General features: G+C 38.0%; 1 protein-coding gene across 12 annotated transcripts in view; it reads left to right on the forward strand.

Annotated features, from left to right (window-relative positions):
* The window catches only part of DTNB (dystrobrevin beta), a 283,356-nt gene that overhangs the window by 96,772 nt on the left and 165,077 nt on the right, over positions 1-21,507 (forward strand). For all 12 annotated transcript variants that reach the window (XM_081253610.1, XM_081253609.1, XM_081253605.1 and 9 more), the window contains 3 exons: positions 57-142; positions 9,773-9,927; positions 20,555-20,660. In XM_081253610.1, coding sequence (XP_081109736.1) covers positions 57-142; positions 9,773-9,927; positions 20,555-20,660 — 347 coding nt within the window. The remainder of the gene's footprint in view (positions 1-56; positions 143-9,772; positions 9,928-20,554; positions 20,661-21,507) is intronic.

The following is a 21,507-nucleotide window of genomic DNA, read 5'->3' on the forward strand; positions in this document are numbered from 1 at the left end:
TTGATTGCTTTTGTGGTTCCAGATAGCAATTATTTCTAATATAATTTATTTTGCAGTGAGGGCCGAGGCAAGTTGACGGTATTTTCAGTTAAAGCTATGTTAGCAACCATGTGTGGTGGAAAAATGCTGGACAAATTGAGATGTAAGTATTTTTATATTATTTGAAAGATTTTATTTTCAAATTAGGACTTTTAAACACTTTTAAATGAATGTTTTCAGAATTTTGGATGATGGTCTATTGAACCTTTTTGGTTTTTTTAACTACCATACCACTCATTTTACAGCAACTGGCTCAGAGTATGTAAGTTATGCCACCTACTGTTCAGATGGAAAAGTTGGTTGAATTAATTTTTAAATTTTTTTTTTTTTAGTTTAAAACAAGAAGACTGAAAAGATTCAGAATAGTAATGTGGACATTTAAAAAATTCTTTTAAAATGTTTTCCATATTATTAAAAAATTATGCTTGAAGGTGATTTGTTGATCACTTTTAATTAGAAAATAAATTTCATCACTTTTACTGGGTTTGGTCAAGTTTAGCCCTTTTCTTAATCACTCGATGCTTTATCAGGTGGTATTTTCTTATGATTAAACTGTTTTTTAGTACCTTAGATTCAAGTGTAGTTATTTAGAAATTGATAACCTATTTATTCACTTATCTTTCCTTAATTTTTTTCTTACTGTTTACCATTTTGGCATTTTACTGTTCAGTAGATACTATTAGAAGGTGGTTAGATGAAGTTGAAGGAGATAAAATTCACAATTACTTAATTTTTCTGCTTATCATTTTCATTTATTCACTCATTAGATAGTCCTTCACTGCCTAAGATATGCCAAGCATTGTGCTAGGTGCTGTACATATATTTTCTCACTGAATCCTTAAAATTTCTTCGAGCAGCAGGTGGTATTTTCTCTGTTTTATAGATGAGTTAACTGAGGGGGCGAAGCTGGGATTTCAACTCAGGCTGTAGCTTCAGAGCCCTTTCTAAGCTACTCTTTTGTACTCCACTATGCTCATCCTGTAGTAGGAGACACATATTCAAAGCGCCCTAATACAAGTATCCGTGGAGTAAGAAACTAGCAGGTTTCACAGAGGTGAGATTGAAGCTGTGGGTTTTCATGAAGTGCTGCGAAAACCTGTGAATTGATTTGTTGAAGAAACTGGGTCATCTGTCTTGTGGCATTTTTCATGGACTAGATTTTGATGATTGCATCCCCGTGATGTTCCTGTGCCCTACATTTTTTGTTTTAATTGAAAGATACAGAGCCTTCAACAGATTCAAGTACAAGCTTTTGGGCAAGATTACTTCATGGGTGCATGTTTGTTTTCTGTGCTTTTTCTTACATGTTACCATGACATTAAAAGTTAGAAAGCTAAAAGGCTCACTAGATATAGATTTAGATGTCTAAAGAAAGGTCTTAGTATATTTGGTCAATGTTATCTGGTTATCTCATTTCAAAATCAGCTGCATTGTAAAACAAAGTTTTGGCAGAAAAAAAAGTATAGTTTTATTTAAATACTCTTCTGAGTTTTTTTCACATGGTATCTCAAAATATTACTCTTTTGGGCTGAAATTTCTTAATATTTTCTTAATTCTAACATGGTGTTTTTCTGAGGATGATAATATAATACAGATAAAATTATATTTCATTCACAGAGAAAAGGAAAGTTGGGATTTTGTCTGTTTTTTAATGATGATGATACCAGATAAAGAAATATACATTGCCATTTTTATTAGGACTGGATAAACTGGTTGAAAATAGAAAATTGATTATATAACTGCACATTCTAGATGATTCTGGACTCTTTAAGTTTCTATGATTAAATTTGCTACATTTACATAGAGCTGGTACCTGGTCCATAGTAAGTGCTAAAATTTTGCCAAATATAAATTGTTGATTGAGAACTAAAATTACTGCAGCTCTCTGTTGTAGCTATTAGTGAAAAGGTGCAAATCCTAGTTCTGTGTGAAGTATTGAAGGGATCCAGGTGATAGCAGGTGGGTTTTTTGTTTGTTTGTTTATTTATGTGGCTTTTGAATTTCTTAGAGGAGCACAAGTGACCAATATTCAAGTGGCACAAAAGTACACATACCGAGACAAATGTGACACGTCAGTGCGCGCTCAACACCATATCGTTACACACTGTGTACGGAAATACAAGCCACACTAGGTCACTTAATAGCATGTTTACGTGATTCAGATAGATTTAAAATCTGGTTTCTTTATCTTCTTCACGTTCAAAATTAAGGTTTCTTTACCATCTGTTGCTCTGTTTCATTATTATTATTTTTAAAAATTAATTAATTTTTTTTTTGGCTGCATCAGGTCTTCGTTGCTGCGCGTGGGCTTTCTCTAGTTGCAGTGAGTGAGGGCTACTCTTTGTTGCGGTTCGCGGTTTTCTCATTGCGGTGGGTTCTCTTGTTGCAGAGCATGGGCTCTAGGCACACGGGCTTCAGTAGTTGTGGCACGTGGGCTCAGTAGTTGTGACTCTCGGGCTCTAGAGCGCAGGCTCAGTAGTTGTGGCTCACGGGCTTAGTTGTTCTGTGACATGTGGGATCTTCCCAGACCAGGGATGAAACCAGTGTCCCCTGCATTGGCAGGTGAATTCTTAACCACTGCACTACCAGGGAAGTCCCCCTGTTTCATTATTTTTATTGTACTGTAATTATCTTGACTAGAGAGTGAGATGTTTAACCGAAGTAACACTTTCAGGTATTGAAGCCTATCTCCACTTTTTTGTTTTAATCATCTAGGGTGGAAACCGCTTTAAGTGTGGTCTGTGCCTTCTGTTTTAAACAGAGCTCACTGATCATAACTTAAATATTTTTCTTCTCTTAGGGTTGTCATTCTCTGATGCATTTAGGGCTAATTGTGAGGCTCTGGGTTGTTTATCCCTTCTCATGTTTTCAGACTGCTGTGCTTTTTCAGCTTTTGAACTTTTTGTCATTGGTGGTGGTGGTGATGGTGTATGCATGTGTACGTGTGTGTATGTGTCCTTTATTGCTGGTAAATGTGATGGTATTATCAGTGTACCAGTCTCAAGCAGTCTCCTTTTGCTTCTGATTTACTTTTCATATGCTACTGACAGAGAAAACACAACCAGCCTTCTTAACATTCTATTTTGTTAGAGTATGGAGGAAGTGATTACTCGTATTGAGAGAAGCACTCACTTTCGTAGTTTTGGCTATTGTGAGAATCCTTTTTCCCTTGCTTTCTAGTCACAGCTATGTCCTACTTAGTGGAGGTGGCTGAATAATAGTGTAGAAGAAGGTAGCTGTAACACTGTATTGTAACATAAAATGATATTTGACCATTTATTCACTTTTTTCTTCCTACTTGTTCCCTTGTCTTTGCTCTTAGTTTCTGCAGCCTCCTCCCACTGACTCTACTTCTGTTACCTCTGTTAATGTTCCCATTAAGTTAGAGTTTTCTAATTTATGGAATATGCCTCAGCATTTCTACTTTTATTTTTATCTTTTTGCTTTTTGCCTCTTATTTTAGAATTTTTTCCTTTAATTTTTCCCCTTTTTCCTTGATCTGTCTTTGTTTGCTTGTTTTAGTGTCAAGATGGCATTTAAAATGACTTAACCAATACTTGTGTTTTTAGTTTGAAACATTTCCTTTTTTAAGATTTTTTTAATGTGGACCATTTTTTAAAAAGTCTTTATTGATTTTGCTACAATATTGCCTCCGTTTTACGTCTTGGTTTTTTGGCCGTGAGGCAGTGTGGAATCTTAGCTCCACAACCAGGGATCGAACCTGCACCCCCTGCATTGGAAGGCAAAGTCCCAACCACTGGACTGCCAAGGAAGTCCAGAAACATTTCTTAATTAGACTTTTCAGGTCTCTCTTAAGAGAGTTTCTGTCCCCAGGTATCATTCATTTATAGATAAATGGTTAACTGTTGTGGCCATTAGGGACTGTATCCTAGATTCAGAGGCAACTTAAGTCAGGATTCTAAATACCAATGATTTATAATCAGAGTACAGACTTTGATCATCAGCCTGATGAAAACTCAATAATGTCAGAAACCCAAAAAATAACTCAAGAGAAGCAAAATTTACAGACTGTTAAAACCCATTATTTATTAAACCATACTAATTATCAACTAATTTAACTATGTGATTTATTTACTTTGTCTAATTCTGCTGTTTTCTGAGAAACTTATCTCTTATGCAAACCCCATCTGTCTCGCACTGAAAGATAGGAGCAGATGATGCATGCAATTTATTTTTAAATCCTTTAGAAAACTGGTGCCACCATTTTGAAGGGCATTCTAACAGTGTGTCAGAAGGGCTGTAAGAATATTTGTATCCAGTGACTCAGCCTGCTTCTTGAGTTTATCGTGAGGAATTAATCAGAGGTGTACCCCAGGTTTTACATATATTTGTTGCAACACTTTTTATAATATATGAAGACTTAAAACAGCTTTAGTGTCCAAAAGTGAGAGCTCAGTTACACTTTGGGATACCGACACGATTGAATATACTGCCTTTAAAAATATGCTTCAGATCAAAATGCATAAAGGTAATATATTTATTTTATTTTATTAATTAATTTATTAATTAATTTATTATGCACATAGGAAAAGAAAGAAATATACCAAAATGATAAAACTGTTAGCTATTTTCTCTGGGTTATAGCATAAAAATGGTTTTATAATAATAATTTATATTACTTATTGTTTTTGCGTGTTTTTGATAGACCACACTTTGAGCAGCCAGAGGAAAGATGACCTGAGGTGTTTTTTTCTCAGAACTGGCAGTTCTAACATTTCAATTGTTTGCTTCCTTGATGTTTCATTAACAAACTGTAGGGAGCCAACCTTTGAAGTTATAATTAAGCAGTTTCACCTGTTCAAAATTTAGCACCCTCTCTTACAGTCTTCTAACCACCTGTCACTGCATATTTGTCCTGACTGGTTTCTGTTAATCATCTCTTCACTTCATTAGCCTGAAGTGACTCTTTAATCTGCATACTTGCCCATATTCACATTTCTCATATAACCCAAATGTTTTAGAGCTAGAAGCAAGTAAGAAATGAGTCGTACATCTGCATTTTATGAAAAAGAAAAAGATAAACAAAAACCAAGGAAGGCCTGGAGACTTGTCTAAGGTAGTTCCTGACTCAGTCAACACTAGAAGCCCAAGGCATGGCTGAATCCCATCCTCCAGCCTCACTCTGACTTAATGAATGATGTAGGAATATTCATGAGTTTGGGAATAAAATATGCACTTGGATTTAGTTACATACAGATATTTATAAACATGCAGATGTGTGTATACATTTTTTGTGGGTTAGGTTGCTCAGTTGGTAGAAGGATGACAGGAGAAGATGAGAGACATTTGCCAGGAAAACTAACATACAGAAGAAAAATGGCTTTCTTTTCTATAGACTTGAGTCTTTATTGTAAACAGCCCTATCATCTTGCAAAAGTATATGGTTGGTCATGTGGGGATGAGAGGGGAGTGGATAGATGGATAGATGCAATGAGTAAAGCCAGGGTCATTATCACCAGAAAAAAATTTGAAACATATGTGAAGATGGTGGAATAGTAACATTATTATGCCACTACACAAAGGACAGGATATTTTAAAAACTTTGTACACGTGTGCGTGTAAGGGCTTGATTGTGGGTTTTTCACAAGGGAGAAAGCCTGTATTTTTATCTGGAAACAACTAATGGGAAATTAGCATACCCTCTTTCAGAGATGTATAAATAGAAAGAGAATTATTGGGGAAATTAACCAGTGATCTGGGAAGCAGTTTATTCCCTTAATGCCAGAAGGGTTTAGGGCTTTAATTAAAGGACTCGTTTAATTTGGGGGATGTTTTTATTAAATTGTCTCTTATTTCTTTCTTTGGTAAGGTATTTTTATATGTATATAGTAAATCACACTTAGATTCATTGTTATATTTCATTTACAATAAAAAATAAGCAATTATTTTCAGTGTTTTTGTTACAGATATGAGAAGCCTAATCCAAAAAACAAAAAACAGAAAAACTATTTTAAACAAGTAACTCTAGAAGTCATGACTTCTAAGTAATTACTTAACAGTTTTGAGATCTACCAGTTTTTCTTTTAAAACCAACCAACCAACAAACATGTTTCTGCTTGTTCTCTTACTAGTGTAATGTGGGCCTATTAAGTTATAGTTTCTTTTTTCATTGATTAAAATTTTTTTTACTGCTTTGAATCTATCTTATGACCTAGTAACTAAGTATAACTGAAAGTAATACTTTTTTTGAGGGGGAAATTAGTCATTTCACTATCTAATCACTCCTTTATTGCTCTGAATGAGTTAGGTATAGATTTGGTGGTGTGGATGTATACACGTATGTTTTTGTGATTGGAAGCTATACCTATGTGTATTTATCAGTATATACTTGGCAGCTGAAGTCTCTGGTCTTGAATATTTCTACCATTAACTTGCTAGTTTCTCCGTTATGAATACATCGAGTGGCAACAGAAAACTTGCCTAACAGCGGCATAAAACCATTGGGATTTATTTTTCTCACGCAACAATAAGTTCAGAGGCTGGCAAGTTCAAGGTTGGTACCATGACTCAGGGATGTCATCAGAGACTTGGCTTCCTCCTGTCTTCCTGCTCTGCCATATGGCCTTCCTCCTAGGATTATAAGTGACTGCTTTACTGCACCTTATTCTCATTTTAAGTAGAAAGAAGAAAGAGATGCCTCTATCAGGGAAGCAAAAGCTTTTCTACAAATTCACTTCAGAATTACGACGTGCACAAGAGTCTGGGAAGTAATTTTTAAGGGGAACACATTGCCATTCTAATCAGAGTTCAGTTCGGGAGTGAAAATGGGAAAATAGATACTGAGTCGTAGGCACCTTGCAGTGTCTGCCACATCCCGTATTTCCCCTTAGTTTTCATTCAGATTTAATGGATGATTATTTTCTTCATTACGAGAACAGCAGCTAGCTATTTGAAAATTAAGTCATGATGCTCTTCCCTCCTTCAGAGGGCATCAGTTATTCACATACTTGGTAATGTCTTCAAAACTCTGTATCTGCTGTCTCGGACTGTGGCCCAGTACTCTGCTTCTAACTGCCTACAGGATGGTTCTACTTGGAAATTTGCTGATTAGTTCAAATACAGTTATGTTCAAAGCTAAGTTTCTTTATCTTCAATTTGGTTATTTCAGTCAGGGTTGTCAGCCTTTTTCTGAGCTAGAAGCTTAAAATAATCCTAATTTTAGAAATTCCTTTATTCTCTAATCCACTTTGCCATCAACTTCAGTTTCCTGCATTGAAATGTCTTGGAGTTGACCAAGCCCTCCCCTCAATACTGTCACTCCTGTAATTCTGACTCACACTTCCTTACTTGTGCATTATTTACAGGGTTTTCTAGCTGATGTCGCCAATCTTATTCTTCCTCTTTTATTCATTCTGCCAGTCATTAACAGTCTAATTTTCTTGAAACCTAACTTTCTAAATATTTCTTCCCTACTTCAGCATTTTTAAACCAAATCCAAATTGTTTCCTCTTTCAAAGTTTTCATTCATAACATACTTTTCTTATTCAATCTCTATTTACCTTTACTTCACAATATAAATTATCATAGTCAGAATGTTCTCTTGGATGCACTGTTTCTTGCCTACCACCACTAATAGACACACTCTATAAATTCCTGCCACAGAGACTTTTATCCTACTCTCCTTTTTTTTTCTAAATTGAAGTATGGTTGATTTACAATATTATATTAGTTTCAAGTGTGCAACGTAGTGATTCAATATTTTTAGAGATTATACTCTATTTAAAGTTACTGTAAAATATTGGCTATATTCCCTGTGTTGTACAATATATCCTTGCAGCTTATTTATTTTATGCATAGTAGTTTGTACCTCTTCATTCCCTACCCCCATCTTGCCCCTCCCCACTGGTAATCACCACTTTGTTCTCTGTATCTGTGAGTCTGTTTCTGTTTTGTTATATCTGTTCATTTGTTTTATTTATCCTGTTCTTCTCTAGTTGTGTCCCCAGACCCCCACCCACCAGCTGTTTTAACCTCATCATTCCAAATTCTATTTTTCAAGGCCAAGCTTCTAAATTTCTTTCTTGACAGTTCCTCCCTATGTGTTTTTTGTTTGTTTGTTTGTTTTTTGTTTTGCAGTACGCGGGCCTCTCACTGTGTGGCCTCTCCCGTTGCGGAGCACAGGCTCCGGACATGCAGGCCCAGCGGCCGTGGCTCACAGGCCCAGCCGCTCCGCGGCATGTGGGATCTTCCCAGACCGGGGCATGAACCCCGGTCCCCTGCATCGGCAGGCGGACTCTCAACGCACTGCGCTACCAGGGAAGACCCCTATGTGTTTTTGTATCTATTCTACACTATATTTTGAAGAAGTGTGATGTAATGGAATGTCTTTGCAGTCGGATAAGTGTGGGTTTAAATCTTGATTTAGCCACTTAGTAACCCAGTGACTTAGAAGCCCAGAATATGATTTTTTAAAGTGCCATGTTTGGAAAGCCCTCAGGAAGTTATTTTTCTCTGCATATTTAACTCACTGATTTGTTTGTAAGAAAGATGAATAGTTTGAAAAGAAAGCTTAGGTTAAAGTTGTCAAGTTGTTTTGAGCTCCTGGTTATTTTTCTTTTTCTCCCCAATTGTGGGTGAGAAGAGAGAAATAACTAACTGGAGATAGGAAACTCTCTACAAGTAGATAAAGAAATAGTAGTATTGGGCTTCCCTGGTGGCGCAGTGGTTGAGAGTCCGCCTGCCGATTCAGGGGACACGGGTTCGTGACCCGGTCCGGGAAGATCCCACATGCCGCGGAGCGGCTGGGCCCGTGAGCCACGGCCGCTGAGCCTGTGCTCCGCAACGGGAGAGGCCCCAACAGTGAGAGGCCTGCGTACCACAAAAAAAACCAAAAAACAAAAAAGAAATAGTAGTATTACTGGAACTGTCTTTCTAGCTGCTTGGGTCAGACTTTATGTAAAAATAGGATCTTATAGTATCAGAGTATCTTGTGATAGAAGAGATTATATGAGTTCTTTTTTTTTTTTTTTTTTTTTTTGCTGTACGCGGGCCTCTCACTGCCGTGGCCTCTCCCGTTGCGGAGCACAGGCTCCGGACACACAGGCTCCGCGGCCATGGCTCGCGGGCCCAGCCGCTGCGCGGCACGTGGGATCCTCCGGGATAGGGGCACGAACCCGTGTCCCCTGCATCGGCAGGCGGACCCTCAACCACTGCGCCACCAGGGAAGCCCTATATGAGTTCTTTTTATTCTACTCTGGAACTTACTAAATGGAATATTTTAAATAAACATACTACACAGGAATATATTACATCATTAGTATATGAATATGCAAATACAATTTCTTTCATACCCTATCACCAATATGCAAATATATTCATACACTCAAAGATGTGTATGTCATATAAATATGTACATAAATATAAGAGATAAAGATATGCTGCTACAAATTCTTCTTGGAATAAAGTGAGGTGTAAATAGATAAAATAAAAAGTTCTATATTATCCAGTTACGTATGCTCAAAAAGAGTAGGTAGGTAGACGTACATGAGTGGTTATGTGATGTTTAGGTAGAATATTAAGTGGGTGGGAAAGAGGGGCCTCATCAGCAAAGTAACCACACAGTGTTAATGAGAATTCATGTTAACTAAAAATCATAATAACCTTATGATACTTTTTAATGATGCTTTTGGACTGGTATACAAATGACATAGAGCTGTTTATAAAGAGTTGATATTTCCTTATAGTTTGACTTTATTTGGTTTTGTTCTCATAGATGTTTTCTCCCAGATGTCAGATTCCAATGGCTTAATGATATTTAGCAAGTTTGACCAGTTTCTGAAGGAAGTTCTGAAGCTCCCAACAGCTGTCTTTGAAGGGCCATCTTTTGGTTACACAGAGCACTCAGTCCGCACCTGTTTCCCACAGCAGGTAAGGATAGGTTTACAGAATCTAGGATTAGAAGAGCTCTCACCCACCTCTCCACCTGTTGTCAGATTCCGCCAGATTGCTTCACTCTAGGAATATAGGTCTTGAGTAGGGGAGGAAAAAGAACTTTTAAGTCAAAGGAGGGCATGTAGAAAAGAGGGGGGATTAAAAAGTCACCTGAGAACTCTTTTCTTGGAAGAGGGGAGGGAAGTCTTTTCTGAAAAAATGATCACAGTTGAAATATTTTAAATTACTAAAAATTTCAAGAAAAATGTTTAAGGTAAAGTATTTATCTTATTGCTGCTAGACATATATTACTCTCCCTAATGAGTTTTTTAACTGTGAAGTATAGGAATTTTGATATAAAACTCAATATAATACTGGATTTTTGTTTCCTGAGCACTGAAGACAAGGAATGCTATACAGCTCTCAACTGCCAGCTCAAAATCCCTCAAGGGTATGCTGCCATTTTCATATGAAAGAGAGATTTGGTTTCTTCTTTATTTGTGAGTGTCCTTTTGTGGTCCTGCTCTAGAGGTTGAGTGTATTCCTGAGATCTTAACTATACCTCAGCTGAGAGCAGAGTGGATGCTGGCTGTAGCATCCTTTTTTTTTTTTTTTTCAGGTAGAGATGAGATAAAGGAGCTTCATGCTAAACTAAGAAAGTTCTGTAAAGCAGAGAATTAAGAAAAAAAAATCTATGTTAAAACTAGTGGGTAAAAGATTATTGGAAATAGGATACTGACATAGTCTGAAAGTATCTCCCCATAAGATATTTATTAATTACAAAGGAAACATAGTAACTTTACAGTGGAGAAACCTTTCAGATACCACTTTAACCAAGTGATCAAATCCATATCACCAGTAAAGGGAGAGGCTGATAACCCTGCCTATTGATAGGATGCTCTTAGAAGCACCCAGTATCACTGCTGTGGTTCTCCTGCCAGAAAAGCACAACCTGAGTCTTACTGAGGAAACATCTGACAAAGCCAAATGCAGGATTTCTACAACATAACTGGCTTGTACACTTTAAAAGGGTCAATGTCATGAAAGACAAAAAAAAGACTGAGGAACTGTTCCAGATTACAGGTATCTAGAAACATGAAAACTGAAATGATCCAGAATTTTGTTGTTGTTGTTAAAAAGGACATTATTGGGACAGTAGAGAAAATCTGAATAAATTTTGTAGACTCAGAGAATTCCCTGGTGGCGCAGTGGTTAAGAATCCGCCTGCCAATGCAGGGGGCACGGGTTCAATCCCTGGTCCGGGAAGATCCCACATGCTGCGGAGCAACTAAGCCCGTGTGCCACAACTACTGAGCCTGCGCTCTAGAGCCTACGAGCCATAACTACTGAGCCCACATGCCACAACTACTGAAGCCTGTGTGCCTAGAGCCTGTGTGGCGCAACAAGAGAAGCCACAGCAGTGAGAAGCCCATGCCCCGCAACGAAGGGTAGCCCCTGCTCACCACAACTAGAGAAAGCCTGCGGGCAGCAACAAAGACCCAATGTAGCCAAAAAATAAAAAAAAATTTAAAAATAAATAACATTTGCATTTCTTCTAAAAAACTTTTTGTAGACTAGATAATAGTATTCTGTCAGTAATGGTAATTTCCTGATTTTGATACTTGTATTTAATTAAGAGAATGTCCTGGTTTTGCAGAAGTACAATCTGACATATTTAAAGGTAAAGGGACATCTCTTATGCACTGTTAACATTTGAGGAGTCTGGGTTAATGGTAAATGGGAATTTTTTTTTTTTTTTTTGTGGTACGCGGGCTTCTCATTGTTGTGGCCTCTCCCATTGCGGAGCACAGGCTCCGGACGCGCAAACTCAGCGGCCATGGCTCACGGGCCCAGCCACTCCGCAGCATGTGGGATCTTCCTGGACTGGGGCATGAACCTGTGTCCCCTGCATTGGCAGGCAGACTCTCAACTACTGCGCCACCAGGGAAGCCCCTTATGGGAATTTTAAAATAATCTTCTTACAGCCTTTCCATAAGCCTGAAATTATTTAAAAGTAAAAGGTTAAAATATAAAAGGGACAAATCTAAAGGTTTGAGAACTGAAAGGACATTGTAAACCAGATCCTCCTGCCCTGTGATACTTTGATTCACAAAGGAACCAAGAAACAAACACATATACATCTGCTTTTACATTTAAAGTTAAGAACTCATATTTGTCTGAATTCAGACTTCCAAACAGTATTTTACAGCTTGTCTAGGGATTACTTGGCTTTAGCACTGAAGGTGCCACCCATAATTCAGGAGAGTTACTTTTATTAATTTCTGAGGAGATGTTCTTCCCAAATTTCTACACACTTTGGCTGATTGCTTTAGTGGAAATTAGTCTCTATACACTATTTTTTTCTCTAAGCATAAGTGACAATATCAGCTTTCAGTATATTAAAAATATCTCTCTGCTTCAGTTATTCTAATAAAGCATAGTTTGCATTTTGCCCCTGAATATGCATTTTTCAAGTGATATGAGGCTGTCCAAACACATCCTGGTACAAGAGTGTCCTGCATGGGGATATAGGTATATGCATAGCTGATTCAGTTTGTTATACAGCAGAAACTAACACACCATTGTAAAGCAATCATACTCCATTAAAGATGTTAAAAAAAAAGTGCCCTGCAGGTGTTAAAATACCCTACAGAGATATAAGTGAGGATGAGTAGGATGAAGCCACCGCAACCAGTTTTCATTTAGAATTCATCTCACCGCTGCTGCTGCTTTACTGGTACCATTACATCAAACAGTTGCCTCCACAGTCCTCTGGGGTAATCATGTGTATGATACTTACGTGGCTTTTCACATAGATGCTTCCTGGAGATCAGGCTAAAAATTGATCAAGTTCTGGAATGCTGCTGTTAAGTAGTGTCAGGACAGGCAAAGGAATTTATACAAAGAAGTATCAGTGAAGAACATTTGACCAATGGCTAATAGGTTATCAATTTTGTTTTTCTTCTCAAAGAACCATCTTTTAGCTTTATTTTCTTTGCTGTCGTTTCTTTCATTTCTTTTTCATTTATTTCTGATCTGATCTTTATGATTTCTTTCTTTCTGCTAACTTTAGGGGTTTTTTGTTCTTCTTTCTCTAATTGCTTTAGGTGTAAGGTTAGGTTGTTTATTTGAGATGTTTCTCGTTTCTTGAGGTAGGATTGTATTGCTATATACTTCCCTCTTAGAACTGCTTTTACTGCATCCCATAGGTTTTGGGTTGTCGTGTTTTCATTGTCATTTGTTTCTAGGTATTTTTTGATTTCCTCTTTGATTTCTTCAGTGATCTCTTGGTTATTAAGTAGTGTATTGTTTAGACTCCATGTGTTTGTATTTTTTTACAGATTTTTTCCTGTAATTGATATCTAGTCTCTTAGCGTTGTGGTCGGGAAAGATACTTGATATGATTTCAGTTTTCTTAAATTTACCAAGGCTTGATTTGTGACCCAAGATATGATCTATCCTGGAGAATTTTCTATGAGCAATTGAGGAGAAAGTGTATTCTGTTGTTTTTGGATGGAATGTCCTATAAATATCAATTAAGTCCATCTTGTTTAATGTATCATTTGAAGCTTGTGTTTCCTTATTTATTTTCATTTTGGATGATCTGTCCATTGGTGAAAGTGGGGTGTTAAGGTCCCCTACTATGATTCTGTTACTGTCAATTTCCCCTTTTATGGCTGTTTCCATTTGCCTTATTTATTGAGGTGCTCCTATATTGGGTGTATAAATATTTACAATACTTATGTTTTCTTCTTGGATTGATCCTTTGATCATTATGTAGTGTCCTGCTTTGTCTCTTGTAATAGTCTTTATTTTAAAGTGTATTTTGTCTGATATGAGAATTGCTACTCCAGCTTACTTTTGATTTCCATTTGCGTGGAATATCTTTTTCCATCCCTCACTTTCAGTCTGTATGTGTCCATAGGTCTGAAGTGGGTCTCTTGTAGGCAGCATATGTATGGGTCTTGTTTTTGTATCCATTCAGCCAGTCTGTGTCTTTTGGTTGAAGCATTTAATCCACTTACACTTAAGGTAATTATCGATACATATGTTCCTGTTACCATTTTCTTAATTGTTTTAGGTTTGTTTTTGTAGGTCTTTTCCTTCTCTTGGTTTCCTGCCTAGAGAAGTTCCTTTAACATTTGTTGTAAAGCTTGTCTGGTGGTGCTGAATTCTCTTAGCTTTTGCTTGTCTGTAAAGGTTTTAATTTCTCCATCGAATCTGAATGAGATCCTTGCTGGGTAGAGTAATCTTGGTTATAGGTTTTTCCTTTTCATCACTTTAAATATATCCTGCCGCTGCCTTCTGGCTTGGAGAGTTTCTGCTGAAAGATCAACTGTTAACCTCATGGGGATTCCCTTGTGTGTTATTTGTTGCTTTTCACTTGCTGCTTTTAATATTTTTTCTGTGTATTTAATTTTTGATAGTTTGATTAATATGTGTCTTGGCATGTTTCTCCTTGGATTTATCCTGTATGGGACTCTGTGCTTCCTGGACTTGATTGACTATTTCCTTTCCCATATTAGGGAAGTTTTCAACTATAATCTCTTCAAATATTTTCTCAGTCCCTTTCTTATTCTCTTCTTCTTCTGGGACCCATGTAATTCGAATGTTGGTGCATTTAATGTTGTCCCAGAGGTCTCTGAGACTGTCCTCAATTCTTTCCATTCTTTTTTCTTTATTCTGCTCTGCAGTAGTTATTTCCACTATTTTATCTTCCAGGTCACTTGTCCGTCCTTCTGCCTCGGTTATTCTGCTATTGATTGCTCCTAGAGAATTTTTAGTTTCATTTATTGTGTTGTTCATCATTGTTTGTTTGCTTGCTCTTTAGTTCTTCTAGGTCCTTGCTAAACTTTTCTTGTATTTTCTCTATTTCCAAGATTTTGGATTATCTTTACTATCATTACTCTGAATTCTTTCTCAGGTAGACTGCCTATTTCCTCTTCATTTGTTTTGTCTGGTGGGTTTTTACCTTTCTCCTTCATCTGCTGCGTATTTCTCTGTCTTCTCATTTTGCTTAGTTTACTGTGTTTGGGGTCTCCTTTTTGAAGGCTGCAGGTTCATAGTTCCTGTTATTTTTGGTGTCTGCCCCCAGTGGGTAAGGTTGGTGCAGTGGGTTGTATAGCCTTCCTGGCGGAGGGGACCTAGTGCCTGTGTTCTGGTGGGTGAACCTGGATCTTGTCTTTCTGGTGGGCAGGACTGCATCCAGTGGTGTGTTTTGGGGTGTCTGTGCGCCTATTATGATTTTAGGCAGCCTGTCTGCTAATGGGTGTGACTGTGTTCCTGTCTTGCTAGTTGTTTGGCATAGGGTATCCAGCACTGTAGCTTGCTGGTCATTGTGTGGAGCTGGGTCTTAGTGTTGAGACGGAGATATGTGGGAGAGCTCTCGCTGATAGATATTACATGCGGCCAGGAGGTCTCTGGTGGTCCAATGTCCTGAACTCAGCCTTCTCACCTCAGAGGCTCAGGCCTGAAAGCCAGCCGGAGCACCAAGATCCTATCAGTCACACAGCCAGGTACGTGGGAGTTTCTTGCCTTTTGGGAGGTCTGAGGTCTTCTGCCAGCGTTCAGTAGGTGTTCTGTAGGAGTTGTTCCACATGTAGATGTATTTTTGGTGTATATGTGGGGAGGAAGGTGATCTCCACGTCTTACTTCTCTGCCATCTTGAAGGTCCTCCCCATTATTCCTTTTAATCCTAAGCAAATTTGAGTTTAAGTCATCATTTTAAAAAACAGCCCTGTTGATGTCCCTAGTTTGCTTTGAAAAAACCTTACTAACACCTCACTGCCTCCTGGATAAGGTAGTTAGCCAGACGAGGTGTTGCTTATCGATCCACCCCCTGCCTCTCTTTCACCTTCATTCCTGATCCCTCCTACCCCCACAGACCCCGTCCCTCAGGATGCCATGGATTCTTTTTAGATACTGCCCCAGTGCCACAGGGGTTGTACCATTTACACTCCCGCCAGCAGTGTGTAAGTCCATCTTTTTCTCCACAGCCTTGGCAACAGCACATGATCTTACATTTAGGAAGTTTGCCAATCTGAGAGATGAGAAGTGTTATCTCAGCATAGTTTTGATTTGCATTTCTCTTGTTTTGTGTAGGTGAAAGTGGTAAACTTCTCTTCTTTGTTTATGCTGTTATAGCTCTCACTGAAATGCCAGTAACCCCACCGACCTTCTTTCTCTCCTCCAACAGAGGCCTCATATTTCAAGTCACAGCTAAATATCTCCTTGTCTTTATGCTCTGAATCTTTCAATGTAGGATTAATTGTTTCCTCTTCTACAGGCCCTGGCCTGTTACATCTAGCTCACTTATGCCCTGAGGGATGCATCTTGGTCTCCTTCAAATTTAAATCCCCATTACTAACAGTGTCTGGAAAATCATCAGTGATTCCCAGGTACTTGGATTTGAGTAGTGGTTTTAAATCTGTTATGGCATGAGAAAGTATCTGGGCTTGAATTCTAACTGCACGCTTAAGGCTCATGGATGTGGTTGCAACCTTGTTGTTTTCACTGATATTATTCCATAATTTTCTCAAATGAGACAACCTTTGCAATGAGGAAAATCCCGAATTTCAGAATTTTTGAAGACTTTTCCCATTTTTTAAAAAAAAGCTATAATAAATAAAAGTATCCCGATAAAAAGCACAGCAACACTATATTGTTGTGTCATTACAAAGTACTCTAATTTTCAAAGTCCAGAATAAATCTGTGATATGATTCAGTATCTTATAATAACTGAAAGACTGACCCATAGCACTGGTCCTGTAACCAGTTAATGTGTGTTTGCTCTTGTCAGACAAAGTATTTCTGTAACTTTACACAAAAAGTTTGTATAAAAACATTTTAATCTGAAAGATTTTAAAAATGCTGTTTTTAAGTCTTTTAGCTAAATGTCATACATTGTTTAATTGATTACCAAGTAAGTGATAGGGCAATGGATAAGAAATATTTCCCTGTTGGCCATAAGAAAATAGGAGTTTTGTTGTTTTTGTTGTTTTGGGCTGCATTGGGTCTTTGTTGCTGTGCACAGGTTTTCTCTAGTTGTGGCGAGTGGGGGCTACTCTTTGTTGCAGTGTGCGGGCTTCTCATTGCAGTGGCTTCTCTTGTTGCAGAGCACAGGCTCTAGGCACCCAGGCTTCAGTAGTTGCAGCACACAGGCTCAATAGTTGCAGCACGCGGGCCCTAGAATGTGTGGGCTTCAGTAGTTGCGGCACGTGGGGTCATTAGTTGTGACACATGGGCTTAGTTGCTCCGCGGCATGTGGGATCTTCCCGGACCAGGGATCGAACTCATGTCCCCTCCATTGGCAGGTGGATTCTTAACCACTGCACCACCAGGGAAGTCCCAGAAAATAGGAGTTTTTAATGGAAAAGATGAGATTGGAAATTGCAGCTATGATGACCTAATGCTAAATTATTTTACTTCTTTTCTCACGTTATTTTAGTGATACTGGATTTCTCACTTTTACGAGATGATTTCTCCCCTCTTTTAAAACAGGAAAGTTGTAGCCAAGAGTGGAGGGAGAGAAGTCAAATGGCATCTAGACTAATAATTGTCAGTGTTGATGATTAGAATAACAAAGCGTGGGGAAGTAGACAACAAACAGAAACACTGGTTTCTAAGAAAAATATGAGAGTGCATACAAAGATAAAAACAGGCTCAATGTTTTATTGAGGAAAGCATAAATAAATCATGGTGTTTTTGCTCAGTGGATGAGGCAGCTGTTAAAATGGTTAGAAAAGAAGACCTTGTAGCAAAACCAAAGTATTTAATAAAACATTAAGTGGGGGATTCCCTGGTGGCACAGTGGTTGGGAATCTGCCTGCCAATGCAGGGGACACGGGTTCGAGCCCTGGTTTGGGAAGATCCCACATGCCGCGAAGCAGCTAAGCCTGGGCGTCACAACTACTGAGCCTGCGCTTCAGAGCTCACGTGCCTCAACTACTGAAGCCCACACCCCTAAGAGCCTGTGCTCTGCAACAAGAGAAGCCACCACTATGAGAAGCCCACGCATGGCAACAAAGAGTGGCCCCCACTCGCCACAGCTAGAGAGAGCCCCGCGCAGCAACAAAGACCCAACTCAGCCAGAAATAAATAAATTTATTTAAAAAAGAATAAACATTAAGTGGAAAGACAGATTATATATTTTTATATATCCTATGTACATAATTATATAGAAACATGCATTTGGAGGGAAATACAGAAAAATGAGAATTGTGGCAAGAATGTTCATTACTTGCAGTTTTATTATAGTTTTTGTTATAAATATTCTGTTGTAAAAAATAAAGAGAAATGCAAAGAATGTGTTCAACTCAGGAGCAAAACCAAAATAAAGCAAAACAAAAAGGTAGAAGAAAGGAGTGAAAGAGTCTGTCTTTCACATAGTTATTTACTGAGTCACGGAATTTTAGAGCTGGGAATTCTGTCAGGTGAGTTCTCAAACTTTCTGGTATCAGGACCTTTTTACACCCCTGAAAATATTTGAGCACCCCAGAGAGATTTTGTTTATATGAGTTATATCTATCAGTATTTCCATATTAGAAATCAAAACTGATAAATTATAAAATATTAAATCATTTAAAAAGAACAATGATAAACCGATTACATATTAACATAAATAATATATTTTATGAAAAGTGGATATTCCAAAGCAAAAAAATGTAACGAGAAGAATGCATTGTTTTATATTTTTTGCAAATTTCTTTAATATTTGGCTCAGTTGAAGACAGCTGGGTTTTCATATCTGCTTATCCATTCAATCTGTTGTGATATGTTGTTTTGGTTAAAGTATGGAAAGAAAATCTGGTCTCAGACAGCTGTGTAGTCGGAAAAGAGAGGAATATTTTAAAAGCTTTTGCAGATAATTGTGGATGTGCCACGTTGCCTCTGGAACATTCCACTGTACAGTCATGAGAGAATCAGATTGAAAAAGGCAAATAATGTCTTAGTATTATTATGAAAATAGTTTTGACCTCATGGGCTCCTTGGAAATGTTTTAGCAACCTTGCAGGGGGACCTCTGACCATACTTCGAGAACCACTGCTCTAGCCCTTGAGAGATAAGAAAACTGAAACCAGGATGTTAGGTGATTTCCCCCAAATCACGTAGTTAATGGAAGACAGAGCACTGGGACACAGTTCTTCTGGTTTCATTCCTCATGCTTTTGGAGGACTTCAGATTATAGTATGACTTAGGACAACTTTTGGAAACTGATCCTGAGCGTATTTATGAGGGAGTTCTGAGATATCAAGCATAATTCCTTTTCATCTTGAAGATCTAAGAAACCACAAAAAACTCCATGATAGGTGAATCAAAACTTTGAGGGAAAGTATCATTAGGATTATAAGCGGATTTGTAAAAAGTGTAATTTTTAACAAATATAAGATGATACAGAAACATTAATTTAAACATTACATTTATGATAAGTGATATAATACAAACGTATATTAACCACCTTTGACTAGCTAAAAACTTCCTAGCATCTTCTTTCTCAATTTTAAGTAGACACTTTTAATTTCATTTTGGTTTATTGCAGTTATTTGCATATCCATTATAAGAGGCATTTTCCATGTCTGAACCTCCATTCAAATGCTGGGTGACTTTCTGTTTTTATTTTTAACGTTGCTCACGCATTCCTCCCAGATTCCACTGAAATCTCAGAAGCGTTAGTAACTTTGATGCCTGAGATGGAAAATACTTTGGAAAACTTTATTTAGCCTATTCGAGTAGGCATTTCTCAAACTACACCATCAATGCATAGCGATGTATAAGGGCCTTTGGATGGTAACTTCCTACTGTTATCACCCTCATTTAACCCTCTTACATATATGTGAGAACCTCTCCCTCCCTCCATTCAGTGCTGGCCTGCAGTCTCTTCAGTGCTGGCCTGCAGTCTTTTTTTTTTTTTTTTGCGGTACGCGGGCCTCTCACCGCTGTGGCCTCTCCCGTTGCGCAGCACAGGCTCCGGACGCGCAGGCTCAGCGGCCACGGCTCACGGGCCCAGCCGCTCCGAGAGGCATGTGGGATCTTCCCAGACCGGGGCACGAACCCGTGTCCCCTGCATCGGCAGGCGGACTGTCAACCACTGCGCCACCAGGGAAGCCCCGGCCTGCAGTCTTTGTCCTGGATCTGAGACTTTCCTTCAGAATTCTTCAGCAATAGTCATTTGAAGGACACCTGAGTTGTAGTCCTGATTTTGGTAGGACCTTTACAAATCATTTAAATGCGTCACTCCTTTATTATCTCATCTGTAAAATGAAGATAGTAATACCTAGCCTATTTATTTTTTTCATTTCATATGTTTTATTGAAATATAGTTAACTTACAATATTAGTTTCAGGTGTACAACATGGTAATTCCATCCTAGCCTATTTGTCTTATACAGTTGTTTTAAGACTCAAATAAAATCATGTAAGTGGAAGTGCATTTGAATATAGCAGCAGTGTATAGGAGAGTGTGTAGCAGTGTCTGTAGTAATGCAAAATATTATTTATTTTGCTATAAAATTCCCCATATAATTCGTTACAACTTGGTTGGGAGAATCCTAAGTTAACGCAATCTTAGAGTTCAGAGATATTTGAAAAATATGAAGTATATTTGTTGTTTTTTTTTCTCTTCACAGAAAAAGGTAATGCTCAATATGTTTTTAGACACCATGATGGCCGATCCTCCCCCCCAGTGCCTTGTCTGGCTACCTCTCATGCATAGGCTTGCCCACGTTGAGAATGGTAAGCAGAACTTTCATCATTGAGTTCCCTGTGCTATAGGAAGTATAGGAACTGACAGAATTTGTAATGTCCTTAGTTATTATCATGGAAAATTCCAGTTGACACTTGCTGGCACTCCATCATTTGAATTTGTGGTTTTAGCTTTCAAACGAGGAATATTTATTTCTCAAAAAAAAAAAAAAAAAAAAAAAGGAGGGAAGACTTATTACTTAGATAGGATACCAAGAGGTAGTAATACCAGGTCAGAAAACTTCGTGGTTCAAACTCCAGGCTTTTCCCCCCCAAGATTCCAGATGGTTGTTTTCTGCTTAAACCCACCTGACTTAGCCATGACTTCCTTGTTTTCCTTTAGTTTATTAAAAGCATAACTCCAAAAAACTGTATATATTCAGTATCAACCACTAAAACTATAAAATTTCGGAATAGTTTAAAAGAAAATAGCCAAGATAGAATTTGGTACTGGGTTTCACCCATGTTCAGTTTTTTCCTTTACTACTGAATTACTCTCAGTATCCTTCCTAAGTAGTTTGGCTTAAATCTTTGGATCACTTGAAATTGAAATGGTACTTATCTCTTAGTAACTACTTAGGTTTTTCTGCTATTGCTATCAGTTTATCTCCTTGTTTAGGTTGTTTGAGTTCATTAAAGGAAAGGTCCTAGCTTTTCTCTGGAAGCTCCCTTCTCTCAAGGCTCTTGCCTGTCTCTCCTCATTCCACAAAAGAGAAAGTGATAGCTGAGCGGCACTAAAAAGCAGAGTCCTCTTTTTTCATTTTGTAAGAATGAGAGAACGCTACCGTACTCTTTTTATTTTCTCTCCCTCCTACTCATACCTTTTTTTTTTTTTTTT

This window comes from Mesoplodon bidens (assembly GCF_964165515.1).
Source record: "Mesoplodon bidens genome assembly, chromosome: 14".
NCBI lineage: Eukaryota > Metazoa > Chordata > Mammalia > Artiodactyla > Ziphiidae > Mesoplodon > Mesoplodon bidens.